The sequence below is a fragment of the Moschus berezovskii genome, chromosome 9 (assembly GCF_049115385.1).
Source record: "Moschus berezovskii isolate FMDL1 chromosome 9, NW_MosBer_1.0, whole genome shotgun sequence".
NCBI classification, from domain to species: domain Eukaryota; kingdom Metazoa; phylum Chordata; class Mammalia; order Artiodactyla; family Moschidae; genus Moschus; species Moschus berezovskii.
In genome coordinates, this window is record NC_142468.1 from 66,942,757 (window position 1) to 66,962,412 (window position 19,656).

Below are 19,656 nucleotides of genomic sequence, written 5' to 3' on the forward strand. Positions count from 1 at the left end.
TTCTGAGAAAGAAGAGGTTCTCCTGTGGGTTTTTGCAGGACCCCCATGTCAGGCCCATTTTCACTGGTTGGCCATCCTCTCTCTTCTAAGCGGGCGGTAAAGTGTGGTGGTTCAGAGCACAGACTGCAGAGCCAGACCTCCTAGTTCCAGGGTGACTCTGCCACTGGCTGTGTGGTCTTGGGCATGTGGTCAATCTTTCTGTACCTTTCCTTCCTCTGAAAATGAAGGTAATCATAGTACAGGCATCCCTTGCTTTATCATGCTTTGCAGATACTGCATTTTTTACAAATTGAAGGTTTGTGGCAATTCCATCTTGAGTAAGTCTTATCGGTGCCATTTTCTGAACAGCATTGTGTACTTTGTGTCTCTGTGTCACATTCTGGTAATTCTTACAATATTTCAAACTTTTTCATTACTATCTTATGGGGATCTGCAGTCAGTATTCTTTGATGTTATTACTACAACTTGCTGAAGGCTCAGATGATGATTAGCATTTTTTAGCAATAAAGTATTTTTAAGGTACGTACTTTTTTTAGTATTAATGCTATTGCACACTTAATAGACTACAGTATAGTTCAGACATAACTTTCATATTCACTGGAAAACCAAAAACTACCTGTGACTTGGTTTATTCTGATACTCGCTTTTTTGCAGTGTTCTGGAACTGAACCCACAATATCTCTGAGGTCTGCGTGTACCAATCTCAGAGTTGTTGTGAGGATGGAGAGAATCCACGGAAAGCACATACAAGAGTGGCTGGCTCACAGTCTCCACTCGGCAAGTGTAAGCTATCAATGCTTTGCACCCATAGCTGCCAGAGGAGCTCAGGGAAGGAGGTGGAGGGCTGGGAAGAGGAGGCAGGTCCCGTGCACGTATGCTCACTCTTACACACTCACACTGCATGCTGTCTGCCCACTCACCCTGTTACACCCACCTTGGTTTTTTTCTTTTTCTGCACAAGGAAAGAATAAATGCAAGATAAGTGAAAAGCAAGTTCCCAGAAAACCCAGTGGCTTTTGGCTTCCCTGTGAACCTGGTCCTCAGTGTCGGGTGAGGTTCAGAAATCTGGGTCATGTGGAGCCAAATGGGCCTGGAAGGTATAGGGAGAAGAGAATTCTCCAGGGCCAGACACCAGTGACTGATACGGCTTTGCTTTTATAATCCATTCTGCTATTGGTCATGGCCAAGGAAGGGGAGCTTCTGGCAGATGTTTTGTATTTTTTAATGAAGCTGGTTACTAAAACACCCCAAAAGTGGCTCACCTAAACTGGCCTGAAAATGAATTTTATTTGATTTATAGAGTTTTTGGGTTTTCATTAGAATTAGAAGGTCAGGGCTTCCCTGGTGGCTCAGACAAGAGAGTCCACCTGCAATGCAGGATACCCAGGTTTGATCCCTGGATTGGGAAGATCCCCTGGGGAAGAAAATGGCAACTCACTCCAGTATTCTTGCCTAGAGAATTCCATGGACAGAGGAACCTGGCAGGCTACAGTCTATGGAGCTGCACACAGTCAGACACGACTGAGTGCCTAACACTTTCACTTTCACTGGCAGCCTGCACGGACCTGTGGTGGCCTGTGATAGCAATCTAAGGGGCTGAGAGCAGCAGCTCTGCATCCCTAGATTGCCACAGTCACCATCACTCCAGTTGTCTGAAGCCATGAGGACTACAGGCAACTGTACCCGCGCAGGGACACCAAAACCCCCACACGTGCCTGCTCTGCTCCGTTAGGTGACATACGAATTCAGGTAAGCTTTTGAGTTTGCTGCACCTGATAAATACGCTACACTGATTACTGACATCCAAAAGATAAGAATAGCACCAAATGCACTTAATGCTAAAACCAACATCTGCGATAATTCAGAAGGCCCTTAGGGATCTGCCACTAGCACAGGGTCGGGATTAGAACCATGAGTGTCACTGCCCAAAGACAATTCAGTGGGGGTATTTATGCTGTCCTCTGAAACTCCAATACTTTGGCCACCTCATGTGAAGAGTTGACTCACTGGAAAGGACTCTGATGCTGGGAGGGATTGGGGGCAGGAGGAGAAGGGGACGAAAGAGAATGAGATGGCTGGATGGCATCACCGACTCGATGGACATGAGTTTGAGTGCACTCTGGGAGTTGGTGATGGACAGGGTGGCCTGGTGTGCTGTGATTCATGGGGTCGCAAAGAGTCGGACACGACTGAGCGACTGAACTGAACTTATTGGCCCAGGACACACCTGCAGAGCACAAGGGACTATTTAGTCACCAAAGCCCGAAGTCCAAGGCAGTCATAAGACTCCTCTACACGGAGATTCCAGCAGACACCAGCTCTGTGCTTCTAACCCTGGGCCTCCCACCCCCGGGGACAGGCCTCAGCATGGGGTCAGGGAGAGAGCCTGACTCCACTCAGAGAATCTGGTTGTGAGTTCCAGCCTTGTCACTTACAAGCTCTGTGAACTCAAAGAAACCACTTAACCCCACTGAGCCTCTGCTTCCTTACTTGAAAACCAGGGATAATAACCTTATTACATGTCAGAAATCTTTCAAGGATCAGAGAGATGACACATGAGACGTACCTTGAAGATGTAAAGCATATGAACAATAGCCATTTAAGGGTCTGTGCTATTCCAGACCCTTCATGTACATGATCTCATCGATTCTAACCTCACAAAAGCCCTGTGAGGCATGTATTATTAATATCACCCCTATTTTACAGAGTAGGAAACTGAGTCAGAAGGGTTACATAACTTGTCTAGGTCACCGAGCTGGCAGGTGGAGGACCTGGGTTTTGACACTGACCCCAGAACTGGTGTAGTGCTGCTTTTTTTCTGTGTGAGATTCTAACTCATAAATCCAGTGCTGGCTGCAGCTGTTGTCACCCCTTCCTGTGGCCTTGGTCCCTCCCTCTAATTGTTCAAACTGCTTTTCCTTCTAGGATTCTCCTCTGTCCTTCCAGCCCCTAGACTGACTAAATGGCCCCAGGACACAAATCCCACGACTTCAGACCACGCCACACAGAAGCTGCAGTAACACAGAGTAATGGCTCTGCACACCCCAGACTCCTTTGTCCCGCTGCCACCCCTCCATCACCCGCCTGTTTCCTGGCCCTTAGCTCATGCGAGAACCAAACCACTCACCACTGGCCGATCCACGGAGATTGTATTCTCAACTTCCCTGTGAGGAACACAAACATGAGGGGCTCTCAGTGTCACCAGGTGCAAGTAGGAAGCAGAGGGCTTTTGCTCAGGCCACCTGGCTTCTCGGAGCCAAGTCTGGACTGACCTCAAGGGAACCCCAGGGACTGACATCCCCTACCACAGGTGCCATTCCCTGAAGTCAAGTGCAGACACAGGGCTTCTTTTTGGCTTTGTCTAGGTTTCCCCAGATGCATGACCCAGCCACCTATTCATGGACCTTATGTTTCTTTTACGGAATGAGGTCAAAGTGGTAAGGGCCTATGAACTCATCTCTAGTGACAAAGAGGGCAGGATGTGGCCTTGCTGGCTTCCCTGGTCACTGTACCTAAAAGTTCAATCACCCCCCAACTGCTCCTATCCTTCTTCCCACTTTATTTTTTCTCCTTATCACTTACGTAAATCTAATATACTCTATATACTTTTTCCTATTACATTGTCATCTCATGCTAGAATGTTAAATTCCACAAAGGTAGGGATTTCTTTCTGTTTAATTCATTGCTCTGTCCTCAGTGCCTGGAAGAGCGCCTGGGACATAGCAGGTGCTCAGTAGCACTCTGTGGGATGAATGGGTGGGTGGATGGATGTAGGGGTGATGTTCCCAGTGGCTCGGGAACAGGGGAAGAGGTCCTGGTCAACAGGACTCCTGGAGGAGATCTGTCCAGCTATCTCACACCTCTAGTCTCTGGTAAGGGTCATGTGGGACAGGTGGGGAAAGCCAGGCTGGGACTCACTCAGAGAGGTTCCTCTTTTCTGAGAAGACCCGGAGGATGAACTCGCCCTCCTGGTGGGGCTCATAAGTGGAGGGCACAATGACGTACTCGCTGGGAGGCAAGCGGAAGCGCTCGGACACCTCCCGCATGTTGATGTAGGTTCTGCTCCTAGCCTTGGAGGCGTTGTACAGGAAGAAGTCCTTCTGCAGGTGCTGCTTGTTGCCGTGCATCTGAGGGAGAGAAGAGCCCAAGGTACCTCAGACCCTCGGGAGGACACCCGGGCCTGCTCACAGTCCTCCTCCAGGGGGTCCTCCTTCCCAACTCCCTGGTCACTCATTTCACAGTCACAACCTACCAGCTTCCGATTCCCAAGGCCTCGAATAGCTCAACATCCCTGGAGCTCCCTAGCCCATATCCTCTTCCTTTTCTGCTGTGATCCAGATGTGAAGGTCAAGCCTGGCACCCCCCACTCAGGGTCACTTACCAGAACTGCTGCTGCTCAGCTCCAGAACACCTCTGGACTGGGGAAAGACCCCAAGGAGGCAGGGGGGGTTTGGGCAGGGCCTGAGGGAGGTGATTCCTCCACCCCCAAAGAAGGCGATCAGTCTCACAATGTGTGTGTGATTCTGTGTGTGAGTGTGAGCAAGCATGTGAGCATGTGATGGTCTCTGGTGGGCAAGAGGAAGGGCACGTTGTGGGGGTGGGGGTCAGGAGGCCGCGCAATAGCCTGAGGACCTGCTCTGGAGTTAGGTAAGTTGGGCCAGGCCCTCTCCTATCCCAGTCCTGCCCCCAAACCCCACAGGAGGCACCCTGATGTGTCCCAGGCGGACACAGGACCCTGGTAACGCTGCACACACTGCTGGCTGCTCCACTTCTATACCTCTTTGGGAACCTTGGGGAGAAACAGAAAAGGAAGGTGCTCAGATTTTGTGGATTTCAGGTCTTAATGGGGATGGAAAGTTGCCAAAGGGCATGCTAGCAATCATAGAGCAAATGAGGGGCTCTAACACTCTGTGTACCCACCCGGACAGCCCCAGCCCCACCCCCACCTCCCCTAGGTGGGTTTTTCTCCCACTGGTTACAAACTTCTAAGAGGTTCTGACACAAGTGGGCCTGTTATCAGGAGTTATCAGGGAGGCACTGGATGTTGGGGAAGCTGGGGAACCTCTCAGGAAGCCCCCTGAAAGCCTCTTCCCTGAAAAGGTGGTTTGAAGCTCATCAGGGACGGCTCACCTCGTAGATGGCGAAACCGATGGTGAAGAGGTTAGCCCCCAGCTTCCGGTCCTTCCTCCGGTTCTTCTGCATCAGGGCGACCAGGAAACTACAGATCACCTCGGAATCATCGGGGTCGTCGTCCTCCTCTAGGAGCTTCAGACGGTACTGTGGGTTGGTCCAGAAAGTGTCTGTGCCCCCCCAAAAGGAATTGCACTTTCAGATCTGCCTCTCAGAGAAAGGAAAGGACAGGAGATGAGATGGAGGGAACCTATTCATCTCTAGCCTCCTCATCTACATGCTCAAATATGTATGAAAAATAAAAAGATCCAGGCATTTGTTTAATTTGGTGTGTGTGTTGGGGGGGCCGGGTAGCCTTTATGCCTTTATACAGATGGAGCTGTGCTGACTGGCTCTGTGGCTCCTCCTTCCTCTGTGAATTTGCATTCTCTGTCTTTGCTCATGGCTTCACTTTTCCACCTGCTCCTTCGGTGTTACTAGTCCCTGGGGTTTGGTCCTGGGCCTCTTCTCTCACCTCTCTAGGCCGTCTTATCCACTCCTACTTTCCAACTGTTTCCTACATGCTCTTGACTCCTGAGCTGTGGATCCCAGCTTCAATCTCTCTTTTGACTCCTTCCCACCATCCCTTCTTTCTTCCTTCCCTCTTTTCCTTCCTCTCCTCTTTCCATCCTTCTTTCCGTCCACAAATACATACTGAGTCCCTGTCATAGAGCCAAGTGCCATTTTTATCTGTGTATCCAGTTCTCTTTCATGCATCTTCACCTGGATATTCCACACCAGCCTCAGACTTCCCACGTCCCAAAGTAAACTCCTCTGCAGAAGCCCACAACCAACTCCGTCAAAAACAAAAAATCTATTTTTTTTCTCTTGTGCTTTTCATGTTATGTCATTGACATCATCTACTCAGGCTCCCAGGGAGAGAATCTTGAAGTCATTCTTCCTTCTCCAGATCACCCAATATTTTCTTCCCTCAACCTGCCGCTTCCCCCCATCTCTGCTGCTCCTGACTTGGCCTTGGCTTTCATCATCTCTGGCTTAAACTCCTGCAGCTGCTGCTAATTCAGCCCTCCAGTTCAATTCTCAGCATAATGAACACAGTCCTGTTCTGACATAATAACCTGCCTAAAAGTTGTTACCAGCTCCTTAATGTAAGCTACTCAGAATGGAGATTTCCTTCTCAGTAATGTTGTTATTGTTGTTTGGTCACTGTCATGTCTAACTCTTTGTGACGTCATGGACTATAGCCCACCAGGCTCCTCTGTCCATAGGATTTTCCCAGGCAAGAATACTGGAGTGGGTTGCCATTTCCTTCTCAAGGGGATCTTCCTGACCCAGGGATCAAACCTCCATCTCCTGCATTGGCAGGCAGATTCTTTATCACAGAGTCACCAGGGAAGTCACCTCTCAGTAAAATGGGGACAGTTTAATAAGAGATTGTATGTCTGGAAGTTAGTAAAGCTAGTTAATATTATTCTGCCTGGAACTTGTTCTGCTTGGACCCTTCCCCCATCCAGAGCATCTCCCACCTGGGAAGTTGCGGCAGCCTCCGGCAGAGCAGCCTCTCACCCAGCGGCCCTCGTTCACAGACACTGTCCAAGTCTGAAGCTTGTCGGACTCCAGGGCATCAGCTGTGAGGTTGCAGATCTCCAGCTTTGTGAAATGGTCGATAAAATCATCGTAGGACATCCTGAGAGGTTGGAAGAAGAGAGAGACCTATTTGAGAGGCTGGGAAAGGTAAGAATGCAGGGCTAACACAGCACAATGAAATAGTCTAGAGCAGCTGTGTCATGGTCCTAGAGAGGACCCTGTCCTTCCTTTCTTAGGGTCAACACTGTGTCAGTTCTTTTTTAAAATTTTTATTTATTTATTTTTTAAAATTTGGCCTTGCCATGTGGCTTTCGGATAGTTCCTGACCAGGGATTGAACCTATGTCCTCTGCAGCAGAAGCACAGAGTCCTAAGCACTGGACTGCCAGGGAAGTCTCAACACTGTCAGTTCTGATGTATCTCTTGCGTTAACAACTCAAACTCATGCGTTCTTGCTGGAAGAGCTTGGCAGCAATTCAGTTCTCCACAGTGGTCCTGTGTGCCCCTCCACTGAGTCCAAGCACTGTACCAGGCACAGGGGAGGGGTAGTTGGGGAAGCACAGGCAATTAAGCAAGCAATTTTAAAGGTGATGAGTATCACACATTCCTCAGTATCCCAATCCTGAGGAAAACAGATGGGTCCTGAAGAAAGTTCCCTTTAATCTGAGACTTGAAGGCTCAGTAGAAATGATCTGAGTGAGGGTGAGAGTGGCATCGGGTGAGCTGAGTAAATAGGGCTTCCTCCACTCAGAAAACAGCTCCACCAAGGCCAGGAGCAAGTGGCTGGAGTGGTGCGTGTGGTGGAGTGTCACAAAACCGTGGGAGCCATAGGGCACTGTCTCGGTCCGGGGCCCAGTCATCACCATAACTCTCAGGCTGCTCTCAAAACCCTCAATCTTGCCGGGTCTCTGGCTAGATTTGGAGAATAGGGCTCAGATGTCCCAAGGGCTGGAATCTGATGGCCACTTTCTGGGGTTGGAGGTTTGAGATTTCAGTGCCCACCCCATCCCTTACCCTTCAGAGTCCTTTTGGGTCCTGGACTCACCAGAACTCTCCATCCTCCGTGACCTGGTGCTGCAAACGGGCCTTCTCGTCCTTGTCCACATAGCTCCAGTCCTTCCAGCTAGAGAGATGATGGAGGTGTGATGAAAGGGAAAAGAAAGGGAAGGCCCGATACGAGCTGGGCCAGGAGGTGTCAGAGAAATATGAACAAAATAGCTCCTCTCCCAGCCGCAGCCAGTGTGAACCACCAAAATGCAAATCTGACCTGATACCCCATAATTGCTTCCCACCATCCTCAGGATTAAGACCAAGCTTTTAAAATGGTTTATGAGGGCCTGACTTTTCTCTGATTAGAACTTTAACCATTCCTCACCCTTTCAAGGTAGGAGTTGGGCCCTGGAAATAGGTAAATTGGGATTTCAATTTAATTATACCAGTTCTAGCTGTAACCCTGGGCAAGTCACTTCACCTCTCGCAGCTTCTGTTTTCTCAACTGCAAAAGGGAAATGATTATGTCACCTACTTGCAGTGCTGTGATGAACAAGAGATGAAATATTGCATGTAAAACTTTTAGAACAGGCCCATCATCTAATAAGTAATTGTCTGAGTTACTGAGAGGAAGACTAAACAGGTAAACTTCTCCTACCTTCGGCCACCCCACAAAACATCCCAGTCTTGGATTTTTTAAAGGCTGGGCAGTTTTACACACTCTCTCCCGAAGAAGAAGGAACTAAAGCACCTTTGTGAGGAGAAAGAAGCTAAACTGGATCATCTCTGGAGAGGTTAGGGATTGAAGAAGTGCTTGGAATCAGGGAATACCAGAGGGGAGATGGAGATTCCTGAGACCAGCAGGAGGGACACAGTGGGTCAGGGCGGGGGGATCTCTCCTTGAGTGACTGAGGCTGAGTCCCACTTGTCAGCAGTTCCTGAAGTGGTGGAGTTGGCAGAAAGTGGACCCCAAGATCTGAGACTGGAGAACATAGCAAGGGTCCCTGTGCTTGACTGGGACCAGTGGGCTGGTAGACTTATGGGGCACCAGGGACCCTTCCAGAGCAGAGAACCCAGTTCAAATGCCATCCCTCCAGGCAACCTTTTGCTACCTTCCTGTCCCCTCAAACTATGAGAAGGGCTCCTGCTTTGTGACCCTAACTATAGCATTTATCTCAATGATTAGTGTTTTTCTGTCCTTCCCACTAGACCTTAAGGCCTATAGGGCAGGGTCTGAATCTCTGTGTTCATTTCGAAGTCCCCAGACAGAAGCATGGGGCCTGACACATACTGCACAATGAGGTGTCTGGGATTTGTCACATGGATAAGAGAAGGGAACAGTAAGGAGACCAGGATCAGCACCTTATTGGTCTACCCAGCAAAGTTGCCTATTCACAGAATGCTCCCAGTGCTTAGGATTGTGTCTGGGATTCACTAAGTGCTCAGCACATACTTGCTAAGTGAATGAATGGCCGAACAAGCCAGTAATTACGGTGCCCTGAGATGAGAGGTATGTTAAAATTAGCACAGGGGCTGAGGGTACACACAGCCTGGTTGTGGTCCTTCTCAGCTAAGCAGGCCTGCTCTGCCCCCTCGGGAATAAAGGAGCTCCAGGGCTCACTCTCCCTGCAGAGAGGCAGTCAGGAGCCAGCGATCGGGGTGGAACAATAAAGGTTTTGTGAAGGTTCTGGAGCCTTCACAATAGCTTCCTCCCTCTGTATGCTGTTGTAGCTGCTTCCAGTCACTTGCTCCCAGTAATAAGCAGTAAGTTCTTTCCAAGGACCTATGCATCTCTTCCTGAGGCCAGTGAAGAGGAGGAAATCTTAGCACTGGCTAAGCTCTCTGCAACACCATCACATTTTCTGCTCATAACAGCCCACCAGGTAGTTGCTAACATTTTCCCCATTTTATAGATAATTATGAGAGAGGAAGTTACTTGTCCAGTCAGACCACTGCATCCAGACTCCCCTCCTGCCTGGACATAGCCCATGCTCTCCAGTATCTTTCCTTTCCCTCAGTGGCCATCAGCAAGCTCTTGGGGTCCCACGTTCCCGAGGCTCTGCTCCCAGCCCTACCCTGGAGTTACACCACTTCTGTTCCCAGCCCTTCCCTGGAGCCATGCCCTCTTCTGTTCCCAGTCCTTCCCTAGAGCCACACCCCCTTTCCTCCTCTGTGGATCATTGGTTTTAAGGGTGACTTTAGACCAAGCATTTGTAGTACTCTTACGGATTGGTCCCCAACCCAACCTTGTCCCAGGTCCTGTTGTCCCCCTACTCATGGGGTCCCCTCACCCACCTGTCACTCCAGGAGCCATTCCACTCCACCTGGCCCCAGGGGTTCCGCAGCCGCACCAGCTTCACTTTCTCACCCTTGTACAGGGCCTTGGGCAAAGAGGAAAAGCTCTCTTGCTCTGGACCCTTTCTGAAGCAGAGGGGTGGGGTGGGGGGGGGTCCTTCTGTCTTGTCCTGAGGGTTGGGGTGGGAGTGGGGAGAGGATCCCATACAGGGTGCTGTCCTGCTTTGTCAAGGAGATTAATCACAAGTTTGCTGTGAAATGGCAGAACCTTAGCACGAGCTTACAGGAGTCAGGCTTGGCCATCACCTTGCCATCTTCTAAGAAGTGATTTTCACAGTGAACATCTGGCCATTTAGAAATTTGGGTGGGGTGGGTGGAGGAGGCAGGGCATATAATGTAGGGCTCTGCTGGCAGTTAGGTGTCTCTGCGTGAATTATTAATAGAAAAAAAAGCCCCTGATGGCTGAAGAGTGACAGAAAATGTCCCCTCTAAGTAGATCAGTCAGAAAAAGGGGCCCCTTCCTCCTGTCTGTGGCATGGGCTGCTGTGGACAACTGCTTCTCTCTGCCCGTCCCTCTGACCAGGGCACAACTGCCCAACTGTGCACAAGGAGCCTGACAAACTCCTTGTCTCAGTCGTGACCCAGTTAAGGCCAGATGTGCCAGCGGGAGCAAAACATCATTACTGACCACGGAAAACAAGAAACGCAAGAGCCCATGAAATTAATTTCAGAAAACCAAAGTGATTTCTATTTGTTCTTTGGAAATGTTGGGGCAATTACTATCTTTAGCACTAAAAACAGACATAAACTGAGCACTATTTTGTGGCAAGATCCACCTACAAGTCCCAGGAGTCTCCTCCAACCCCAGGCACTCAGCCTGAGTACGTGATTGCAGGCAAATTCTGCAGATGCCAAAGGGCACAGAAAGCCAAGTCCTGACTTCAGGAGGTTCCCCCAAGTAGCCCCTCAAGTCCTATCCCTCCATACCCCGCCAGGCTCACCTCCTCCAGCCCAGTGACTGAGTAGGCGTGGCCTTTGACCAGCCCACAGGCCATTCTTGTCTCAAACTGAACCGGAACAATCGTCTGTGGAGTGAAAACCAGACAGCCTGTCAGGGCTTGTTTCCTGAGACAAAGTTCACACTGGTTCACATCCTGGGTTCAGTGAGGACAAGGACTCCTCCACGCCCTGGAAGCGTGCCTCCTAGCCATGAGAAGACCCTCACTAGCCCTTTAAGAGAGCCAAGAATATGCAGCCCAGACAAGGTGTTTCCGTCAAGCTGGTCCCTTGACCAATGAAGAACAATGTGGAGGCTGGGGCCGTGAGGTGAGTGAGAGCATGCCTGGCCCTCCTTTCTGGATCCCTTGGGTCTTCCAAAGGAAGAAGTGGGGGTGGATGGAGGCTGCCTTGGGTCAGGCTCCCTGTCCCTGAGCCCACCCAGGGTTGACTATTCCTGGAAGAGAAAGGGATTGAGAAAAGGGGTTAGAGGAAGCATGGAGGTCTAAACTTTCATCTTTATATCCCCCCACCTTCTCCACCCAGCCTAGAAAATGTTCAAGAAATTAAAAGTAGACTTCCTTAGTGGTCCAGTGGTTAGGACTCCATACCTGCAGTGCAGGGGGTGCGGGTTTGATCCCTGATTGGGGAATGAAGATCCCACGTGCCATGTGATGTGGCCAAAAATTAAAAAAGAAATAAAGAAATTAAAAGTTCCTGCACCCAGGCAGAGAATTCCAAGGCAGCCAGAGGAGAGTCCTGCTCAGACACGACTGTGCCTAAGGGAGCAGGGAGGTCTCTTTCATCTGAGATTTGTAGCTACAGGAGATTCTCGATAGAAGGGTAGGATGGCCAAAACCCAGTGAGCCCTAGATGGATATCTGTGGCTTCCCTCTGCCTGGTGATATGACAGCTTTAAGAGGTAGCCTGGAGCCCTTTTCAAAGTGAGGGGTATGTGAGGAGCCAAGGCTTTTGGCATCTCAACCTCCTAGATTTCAGTCTTTAGAGGACCCAGACCATGTGAATAGATAGGGAGGGGGGCAGGAGGTTCATATGTCTCTCAGTTCTAGACCAGGGAAACCACTTGAAATGACTCTTGTGGCATTACATATGCATTCCTGACTATTCCACTACTGGCCATCTGTGCAAAGAAAAGTGTCCTGGATGGACACAAAGATGTATCTAATAGGATGTTAGCTGTAACATTTAAAAATTACAGCCAAAACAGAAAAAGAAAATATTTAAATTCCCAATAATAAGTTATGGGGTAAAAAAAAACTACAATTTATCTGCATGATGGACTATTGTACAGCCACTAAAAATGTTATAGAAGACAAACTAAGAATGTGATTCTTGTTGATACATTAGGTATATAAAGCTAACTGAAAAAGAAGCATGCTACACAGGGGTACATACAGTATGACTGCATTTTAAAAATAAAAATTTAGATTAGGTGTATGCATAGAAAAATCCTAGTAGGACATATGCCAAATGTTATTATTCTCAGATAGGGAAATAATAGGTTCATTTTTCCTCTGCTTTACTGTATAGCGTGTATTACTTCCAAAACTACTAGAATATAAGCTCTGTGTGTGTCGGGGGGAGGTAGTGTGTGGAGACTGCTCGTTCCTTAGAATCCTAAACAAATGGGAGAGAGTTTTCTTTGTTAGAAGAGTGCCTAGTAGGAGCTCAGTAAATGAGTGTCATATACATAAATGAACGAACTAGAAGGAGACAAATACTTTACAAATAAATGAAATCTCTCTCGTAAATATTTATGCCACTTAATTCATTATCAGAGAAACTGCCTGGACCATGGAGTATCAAGGAACACTTTCCCCTCCCTCGCCAGAGATTCCCTCCAAAAGCTGTCTCCCCCCTGTTCCTCAGGAGCCTTGGAGCAAGCAAGAGATTCCAACCCAGACCCCTGGAAGGCCCCAGGAGGAGCCCACGTGGGAGGTGCTGGCTGCTGAGGAAGGTCTGACACCACACAACACACCCGGGCCATGCAGGTGGGAGCAGTACACACCCGAGTTGGTCTGTCATCTGAGCATCCCTCAGGGATGAGGTCTGAGTCCCTGAGCCGCGAGTTATCCATATTCCTCACCATCCGCTCAATCAACTCCCCCATTTTCAGCCCAGAAGGAGAGGTTCCATAGGTCATGTTTGTGCCATCCTGAGGCCCAACAGGGAGGGCAGGGGACAGTCCAGGAGAGGGAGAGAGAGTAAACAAAGGAGGGTGATAGAAAGGGAAGGAGAGAGAAAGAAGGGAGGGGATAGACATAGAAACAGAGGAGAGATAAGTAGAGCATGAATGGAGAAAAGATGGAGAACAGTGATGCAGAAAGAAAACGTTTGTCCGTGGGTGCTTCATCTTCCCAAGCTTTCCCATCTACTGGGTGTACTAGGAGAGGAAGGAACAGGAATTCAGCTTGGGCCCCTTCCTCACCAACAGAGGTAACCAAGACTATCAGAATACATTGACTACCGCCCAGGAAGGTGTATCTCCTGGCCAGTCTGCCACCCCCTTACCCTTGGCTCTGGTCTCAGTTCACACCACTTCATTGAGAGGTGGACTGCAGGCTGAGCTTCTCCCAGATTACAACACAAAGCCTGTGTCCCACGTGAGGGATATGATCAAAGCTCAATGACTGGGAGGCGTTCTTAGGGAACTGGTAGGTTCAGGTCCAAAGCCCAGTGTGTGGCCAGCTTACTAGGGGCATGCCAGAACTGAGAAACACCAGCCCCAGAGGCCTATTTCCACCTAAATTCTAGGATCTTTATTGAAAAACTCCAGAAACTTCTCCCTTGAGAAATTCCATTTTCAAAGTTGAGAGCTACTTTTCTGCTTCCCAAAACAGAATGTTCACCCCGTGCCAGAGGAAAGCCCTGTGCTGCTGTTCACTGGGTAAGTCTTCCCAGTAGTTGGCAGCTCCCTGTCCTGCACCCCACACCCCAGACTTACATCAATGGAGCAGCCCATGAGGGAACCCCTCTCGATGGCTTTCTTCATGATCTTGTACATGTCTTTGGGAGCATCCTTGATTTCAAAAAACTCTGTCACTCCTCCTGTGAAGTCCTCCATGGCCTCTGTAGTGTTCCCACCTTTCAGGGCTTCATACGAACCGTGGAGCCTTAGAGATAGGATGAAGACTAGTCTGGGGTCACAGGGTTCCAGGAAACATGACCCAGGTGCCCCTGGCTCCAGGACTTTACTCTTGGGTCCTGTGATGCTGTCTTGTCCAAATTCTCCAACAACTCTGTAAGCTTTTGAACAGATACTATGATTTCCTTTCTTCACAATGGAGAAACTGAGCCCCAGAGGCTGTGTGACCAGCTAGGGCCACAGAGAGGAGAAACATTGGGACTGGAACCTGCTATTCCCACTTCATGATAGTTCTCTTTCCACTATACTTGGAATCTGAAGTAGGGGTCCATTAAAGCCATTCAGTAGCTGGAGTGGAGCTTCTGAGAGCCAACATGACTTTTATTCATATATTCTGAGCTCCAGTGTTACGTGGCAGCCTGGATGGGAGGGGAGTTTGGGGAAAAATGGATACATGTATACATATGGCTGAGTCCCTTCACTGTTCACCTGAAACTATCACAACATTGTTAATCAGCTATACCCCAATACAAAATAAAAAGTTATATATATATACATACATATATGTATATACAGTGAGCTCATGAGGTTGAGCCAACCAAAGCTCTGGGATTTGAGTTCCAGAGAAATAATGCTGGGATCCAGGATCTGTAGTGCCACCAAGAAGGGAGGATCAAAGAGCTCAGTATGGAAACTATCCCCGTCTTACTTAGCATAAGCCTTCTCCAGCAGAGCACTCCAGAACTCATTGCGATGGTTGGATTTGGTGAAAACCAGTTGATTGTTGTAAGTTGGCAGGCAGTCATCAATAACCACGTCCACCCAGTCTCCATAGCGCCAGAACTGCACAGAAGCATCAAGCACAGTGCCATCCTCAAATTACCAATGGGAAATGTGTCCCTACCCCACATTCCTTTTGTTCATACTATTCTGGGTTTAGAGAGGGTGAATCTTTAAGTGGACTGTGAGCTCTTTGAGGGCAGGAAGTATGTTACAAAGCATTATGTCTCTTCCATACAGTCCAGCTCAGTACAGGGGATGGTAGGTACTCCATGTGTATCTGAGGGCTTGAGATTTTCCTTCTGCTCTGTAGGTCTGGGGAGGGCCTAGGTATCAGTATTTTTAGTTATCTCAGCTGATCCTCATATGCAGTCAGGGCTGAGAAGCACTGGTCTAGGAGAAGGTGACGTATAATTTATGTACTTCTTGATGACAAATAAGGTAGGAATTGTTGAAGAAGGAGGAATGACATGGAAATGGAATGTGACCCAGAATATACTCTGGTTAAAGCGGGAACACTGTTCGGTAATACCAATTCTAGATGATGTTCTTTCTTGAACAAATCGGTTTTAATCCAAGAAAGCCAAAAATAGTTTAATTTCCTTCTAATGACATTTACTCTCCTCTGAACAAGAGGGCAAAAATCTGTGTGGTCTTTGTGTTTATGATCCTTTAGGTTTCAGACCTTTTAAATACCCAAGGGGAGTGAGCAGCTTGATGGCATAGGGAAAAAACAAGACTTGGGACCCTACTGCCCTGTCTGCATTGGATGGCAGCAGAAGCCTGATCCTAAACCTGCAGAGAAGGCCCTTTCTGAGGCCTTTCATCCTGGGATACAAGATCAACTGATGATCTGGGTCAGTCCAGGACATTTGGAGCCTTCAGGGCTGTTCAGAAGCCTCAGAACACCCATAGATATAGGTGCCCACATACGAAGCTCATTTCAGCTCTGGATCAGCATGGGGTTTGACTCTTTGCTAGGACAATTTGGATCCAGAAAGTTTCCAGTGTCTGAACTTATTCTGAAACCAAAAGGCTCATTGCTGGGCCAAGCCAGAAGCCTGGTCCCCAGATTAACCAGACTTTTCTTCCAGAGCCCAGAAGGGGTGAATGATAGTGTAGGTATAGACTTGTGTTGGCATTTATTTTGCAGCCTAAAGGGCCCTCTGGATTCCGAGTGCTGGTGTCTTAGGGATTTACTTGAGAAGGGCTTCTGGTTATCACACAGAAGTCTGACAGCTGGAAAGGTAAAAATAGACCAACAGGCCAGCAAACAGGATATCCTCCAACCTTTCTGGGGCCTAACGGAAGGTGTAGGGGTTTGAGGGTAGGAAGAAATAGACAACTACTTTCTCACAGGCTTGAGGCCCGAAGGGGGTCACTGTCCACAGCCATAGCTGGCTCGGTGGGTGGGAATCTTTCCTGGAGCCACTGGAAAGTCAAGGCCGGGAGACCAGTGGTAGGCGAACAGCCTGCTGGCCCTCTTAACTACAGTCCCTTGACCTCACCTGGAAGTGAAAAATCCCCGCGTAGTTTTCAGTGAAACTCTGATCATGGGGTATGACCCGGAAAAGCAGACGCTTGTTCAAGGTCAGGCAAGCGATGGCTGCAAGAAACCAGCAGTCCCCTGCAGGCAAACACGTGGCACAGGTCACAGGAGGGTCCACACCTCCAGGGAAGGAGGAGACCCCATCCCCATCAGCTGCTCTGCTTTCTGGAGAAGGGCGTGCACTTGGCTCTCACTGTCCTGCTTCCAGATCTGACCTTACAGAGGTGTCAGCCAAGGAAACGAGTGTGACCGCACTCCCTGGACCATGTGATCAACAGGGTAACTTACTCCCTCGTGACTGCTTTCCTGAAGGCTATAGGCAATTCCTCTGTCTGCAGTATAAGCTCAGACTTCCATTTGGACCTCAATGGAAACTGAGCAGTGGGGGGTCATAATTGGGTCATTCTTTCTAACACCTGTAGGAAAGCTGCCTGCCCTGCACCTTTGCAATGTGACTGCAGAATCTGAGCATCTGAGAGCCGTCAGTCCAGCCCATTAGTACTGTAAGGAAAGCTGGTTAGTATTTGGAGGTGGCACTTTACCCTGTTTGTGTGTGCATGTGTGTGTGAGAATGCCCAAGTGGCAGGCCAGGAACACTAACAGAGCACAGGCTAGGTTATGCAAGGCCTTTGTTGTGCTGTGTGGGATGTCATGGCATCTTTGAGACTGCAGAGGGGAGGCTGAGAGCCTCCATAGTCCTCCTCCCACCACCACTGCCACCCTCCCCACTCCCCACCTCCCAAGCAGCCAGCCTCTCCTCTGAAACAGTTGTTGGTTGGAAGGCCCAGGTTATTAGCTGGCCAGGGCTCTGCAGGCAGCCTTCTTTCAAGTGCAGGAAGTCAGATATTCAAAACCTCTTCAGCCTCTCCTTCCGGGAGCAAATTAGCTAAATTCCTTTCATTTGACCTTGAGTGCCCCTTTTCCCTCAAGTTCTAAATTGTGTCTGTTGATATTTGTTTCCTCCAACTTTACTTCACATAACTTTTCTGCAGTTAGCACTAAAGGCAATACCTTCCAAATAAGAGGCTGAGACAGAGGAAGCAGCCAAGCTAATTAACCAGACAGAAAATTGGATGCTTATCCACATGGCACGTGTTGTCTTTGTTGAAGAGCTTCTTTAATATGGAGCTATTCTGGGGCAGTTTAAACTAGAGTTTGAGTTATGAAAGCACTTTTTGTGAGCATATCAATTCTGCATGCCCAAGGGACATGCATGGCACACAATTTCAGAGCTGCCTTCTAAGGAAGGTTGTTGTTGTTTAGTCTCTAAGTCATATCTGACTCCTCGTGACCCCGTGGGCTTAGCCTGCCAGGCTCCTCTGTCCACGGGATTTTACCAGGCAAGAACACTGGAGTGGGTAGCCATTTCCTTCTCAAGGGACTCTTCCTGACCCAGGGATTAAACTCCCGTCTCCTGCATTGGCAGGCGAATTCTTAACCACTGAGTCACCAGGGAAGCCCTTTAAGGAAGGTGGGTCCTGCTAGAAACAGGGCTTTTGTCTTGCTGAGTGGGGTGTGTGAGTGTCCTGGAGACTCTGGAGAGGAGGTACACCTCCTGTTGTGACACAAGGCAAAGAGCTGGTGAGAAAGGTGGGAGGGAAGAAATTAAATGAAGCAATCACCAACACAGAGCTGAATGAGTTTAAATAATGTTATCAAAACCACCTCCCCCAAATTTATTACAAGCAAAACCAGATTATTGTCCCTTTACTTACTATAAAAGAATCATACCTCTTAATCACCCCTTGATTGTTTGGCTAAATAGGACCAGAGGAACTTTCCTACCTAGATCTCCTTGGCAGATGTCAGTTCTATTGGCTCCACCAATGATAAATCGGGGATTCTCACAAATTTCCTGTGAAGCAAAAAGGAAATCATAATAGTAGTAGTAGCTATTATTTACTGAGGTTCATATGCAGTACTGGCATCACATATCAGGAGTTTTACACACACCACTCATTTAAACCTCAGAAGCGCCCATGAATTGGATACTGTCATTCTTATTTTTCAGATGAGAACACCAAGACTCAAGGGAGGTTAAGAATTTGCCCAAGGACACACAGCTAGCAGGGAGGAGAAGCCAGATGCATGGCTCCTTTTCTCATTGTTCCACACTGATCCCTCACAGTGATATACTGTCTAAGGAAGCACCTTGAGAGTTAGGGCAGTGTCACGATGATCACAGGCTGACCAAGGGACAGTAGAAAACACAGCTCTTGTCTCTGTTCTTTTTCTAAGCCAGGAAAAGAGGTGCAGGAGGGAAAGTAAGGATCTTTTCCCCAAGATGTGGTAACACAGATTGAGTATCAGCATGTGTCCCAAGGGCCACATGAGAGCTGGGGAGAGTCCAGAGTAAATTTGACATGGGCCTCGAAGGCCTCCCAGTCTGTTGGCAGGTATGTTTCTTTAATAAAGCTAACCCAACATGTTTTCAGTGGTCATGTATGGATGTGAGAGTTGGACTGTGAAGAAAGCTGATCGCGGAAGAATTGATGCTTTTGAACTGTGGTGTTGGAGAAGACCCTTGAGAGTCCCTTGGACTGCAAGGAGATCCAACCAGTCCATTCTAAAGGAGATTGATCCTGGGTGTTCATTGGAAGGACTGATGCTAAAGCTGAAACTCCAATACTTTGGCCACCTCATGCGACGAGTTGACTCACTGGAAAAGACTCTGATGCTGGGAAGGATTGGATGCGGGAGGAGAAGGGGACGACAGAGGATGAGATGGCTGGATGGTATCACCGACTCTATGGACATGAGTTTGAGTGAACTCCGGGAGTTGGTGATGGACAGGGAGGCCTGGCATGCTGTGATCCATGGGGTCGCCAAGAGTCAGACACGACTGAGCGACTGCACTGAATTGAACCCAACATGACACCCTGGTCTCGGCAGTTTTCAAATCCAGGCACTTCCAGTTATATGCATCCCAACAGAGGCCAACAGAGGGTGCTCTTGAGTTTGTTTGGATGTGTCATGCTTTGTATTTTAGCTTTTGAAATAATTATAGATTCTGTGTTTTGGTTTTAACTTTGTCCTTCACAGCTTCAAGAAGTCTTGCTATCTTGGTGATACAGCCCTCTCTGTTTTTCTGTCGTCCCTAATACAACAACCCGAGTGAGTGAGCTCAGTGAGTGAAACTCCCTAAGCTCAAGGATCTGTCTCATCTACTAGATGGAAAGTCATGCATAGATTACACTACACACGCCACCCCCTTGAAGCTCTTA

General features: G+C 48.6%; 1 protein-coding gene across 2 annotated transcripts in view; it reads right to left on the minus strand.

Moving 5' to 3' along the window:
- CAPN3 (calpain 3) overlaps positions 1-19,656 on the minus strand; it is a 51,216-nt gene that overhangs the window by 6,454 nt on the left and 25,106 nt on the right. The window contains exons 2-15 of one of the 2 annotated variants that reach the window (XM_055435875.2): positions 18,218-18,287; positions 16,392-16,510; positions 14,813-14,946; positions 13,963-14,131; positions 13,027-13,173; positions 11,003-11,086; positions 10,002-10,087; positions 7,762-7,839; positions 6,657-6,817; positions 5,131-5,300; positions 4,778-4,789; positions 3,919-4,127; positions 3,128-3,164; positions 935-952 (exon numbers count right to left, since the gene is read on the minus strand). In XM_055435875.2, coding sequence (XP_055291850.2) covers positions 935-952; positions 3,128-3,164; positions 3,919-4,127; positions 4,778-4,789; positions 5,131-5,300; positions 6,657-6,817; positions 7,762-7,839; positions 10,002-10,087; positions 11,003-11,086; positions 13,027-13,173; positions 13,963-14,131; positions 14,813-14,946; positions 16,392-16,510; positions 18,218-18,287 — 1,494 coding nt within the window. The remainder of the gene's footprint in view (positions 1-934; positions 953-3,127; positions 3,165-3,918; positions 4,128-4,777; positions 4,790-5,130; positions 5,301-6,656; positions 6,818-7,761; positions 7,840-10,001; positions 10,088-11,002; positions 11,087-13,026; positions 13,174-13,962; positions 14,132-14,812; positions 14,947-16,391; positions 16,511-18,217; positions 18,288-19,656) is intronic. The other variant, XM_088839775.1, reaches the window with a different exon arrangement.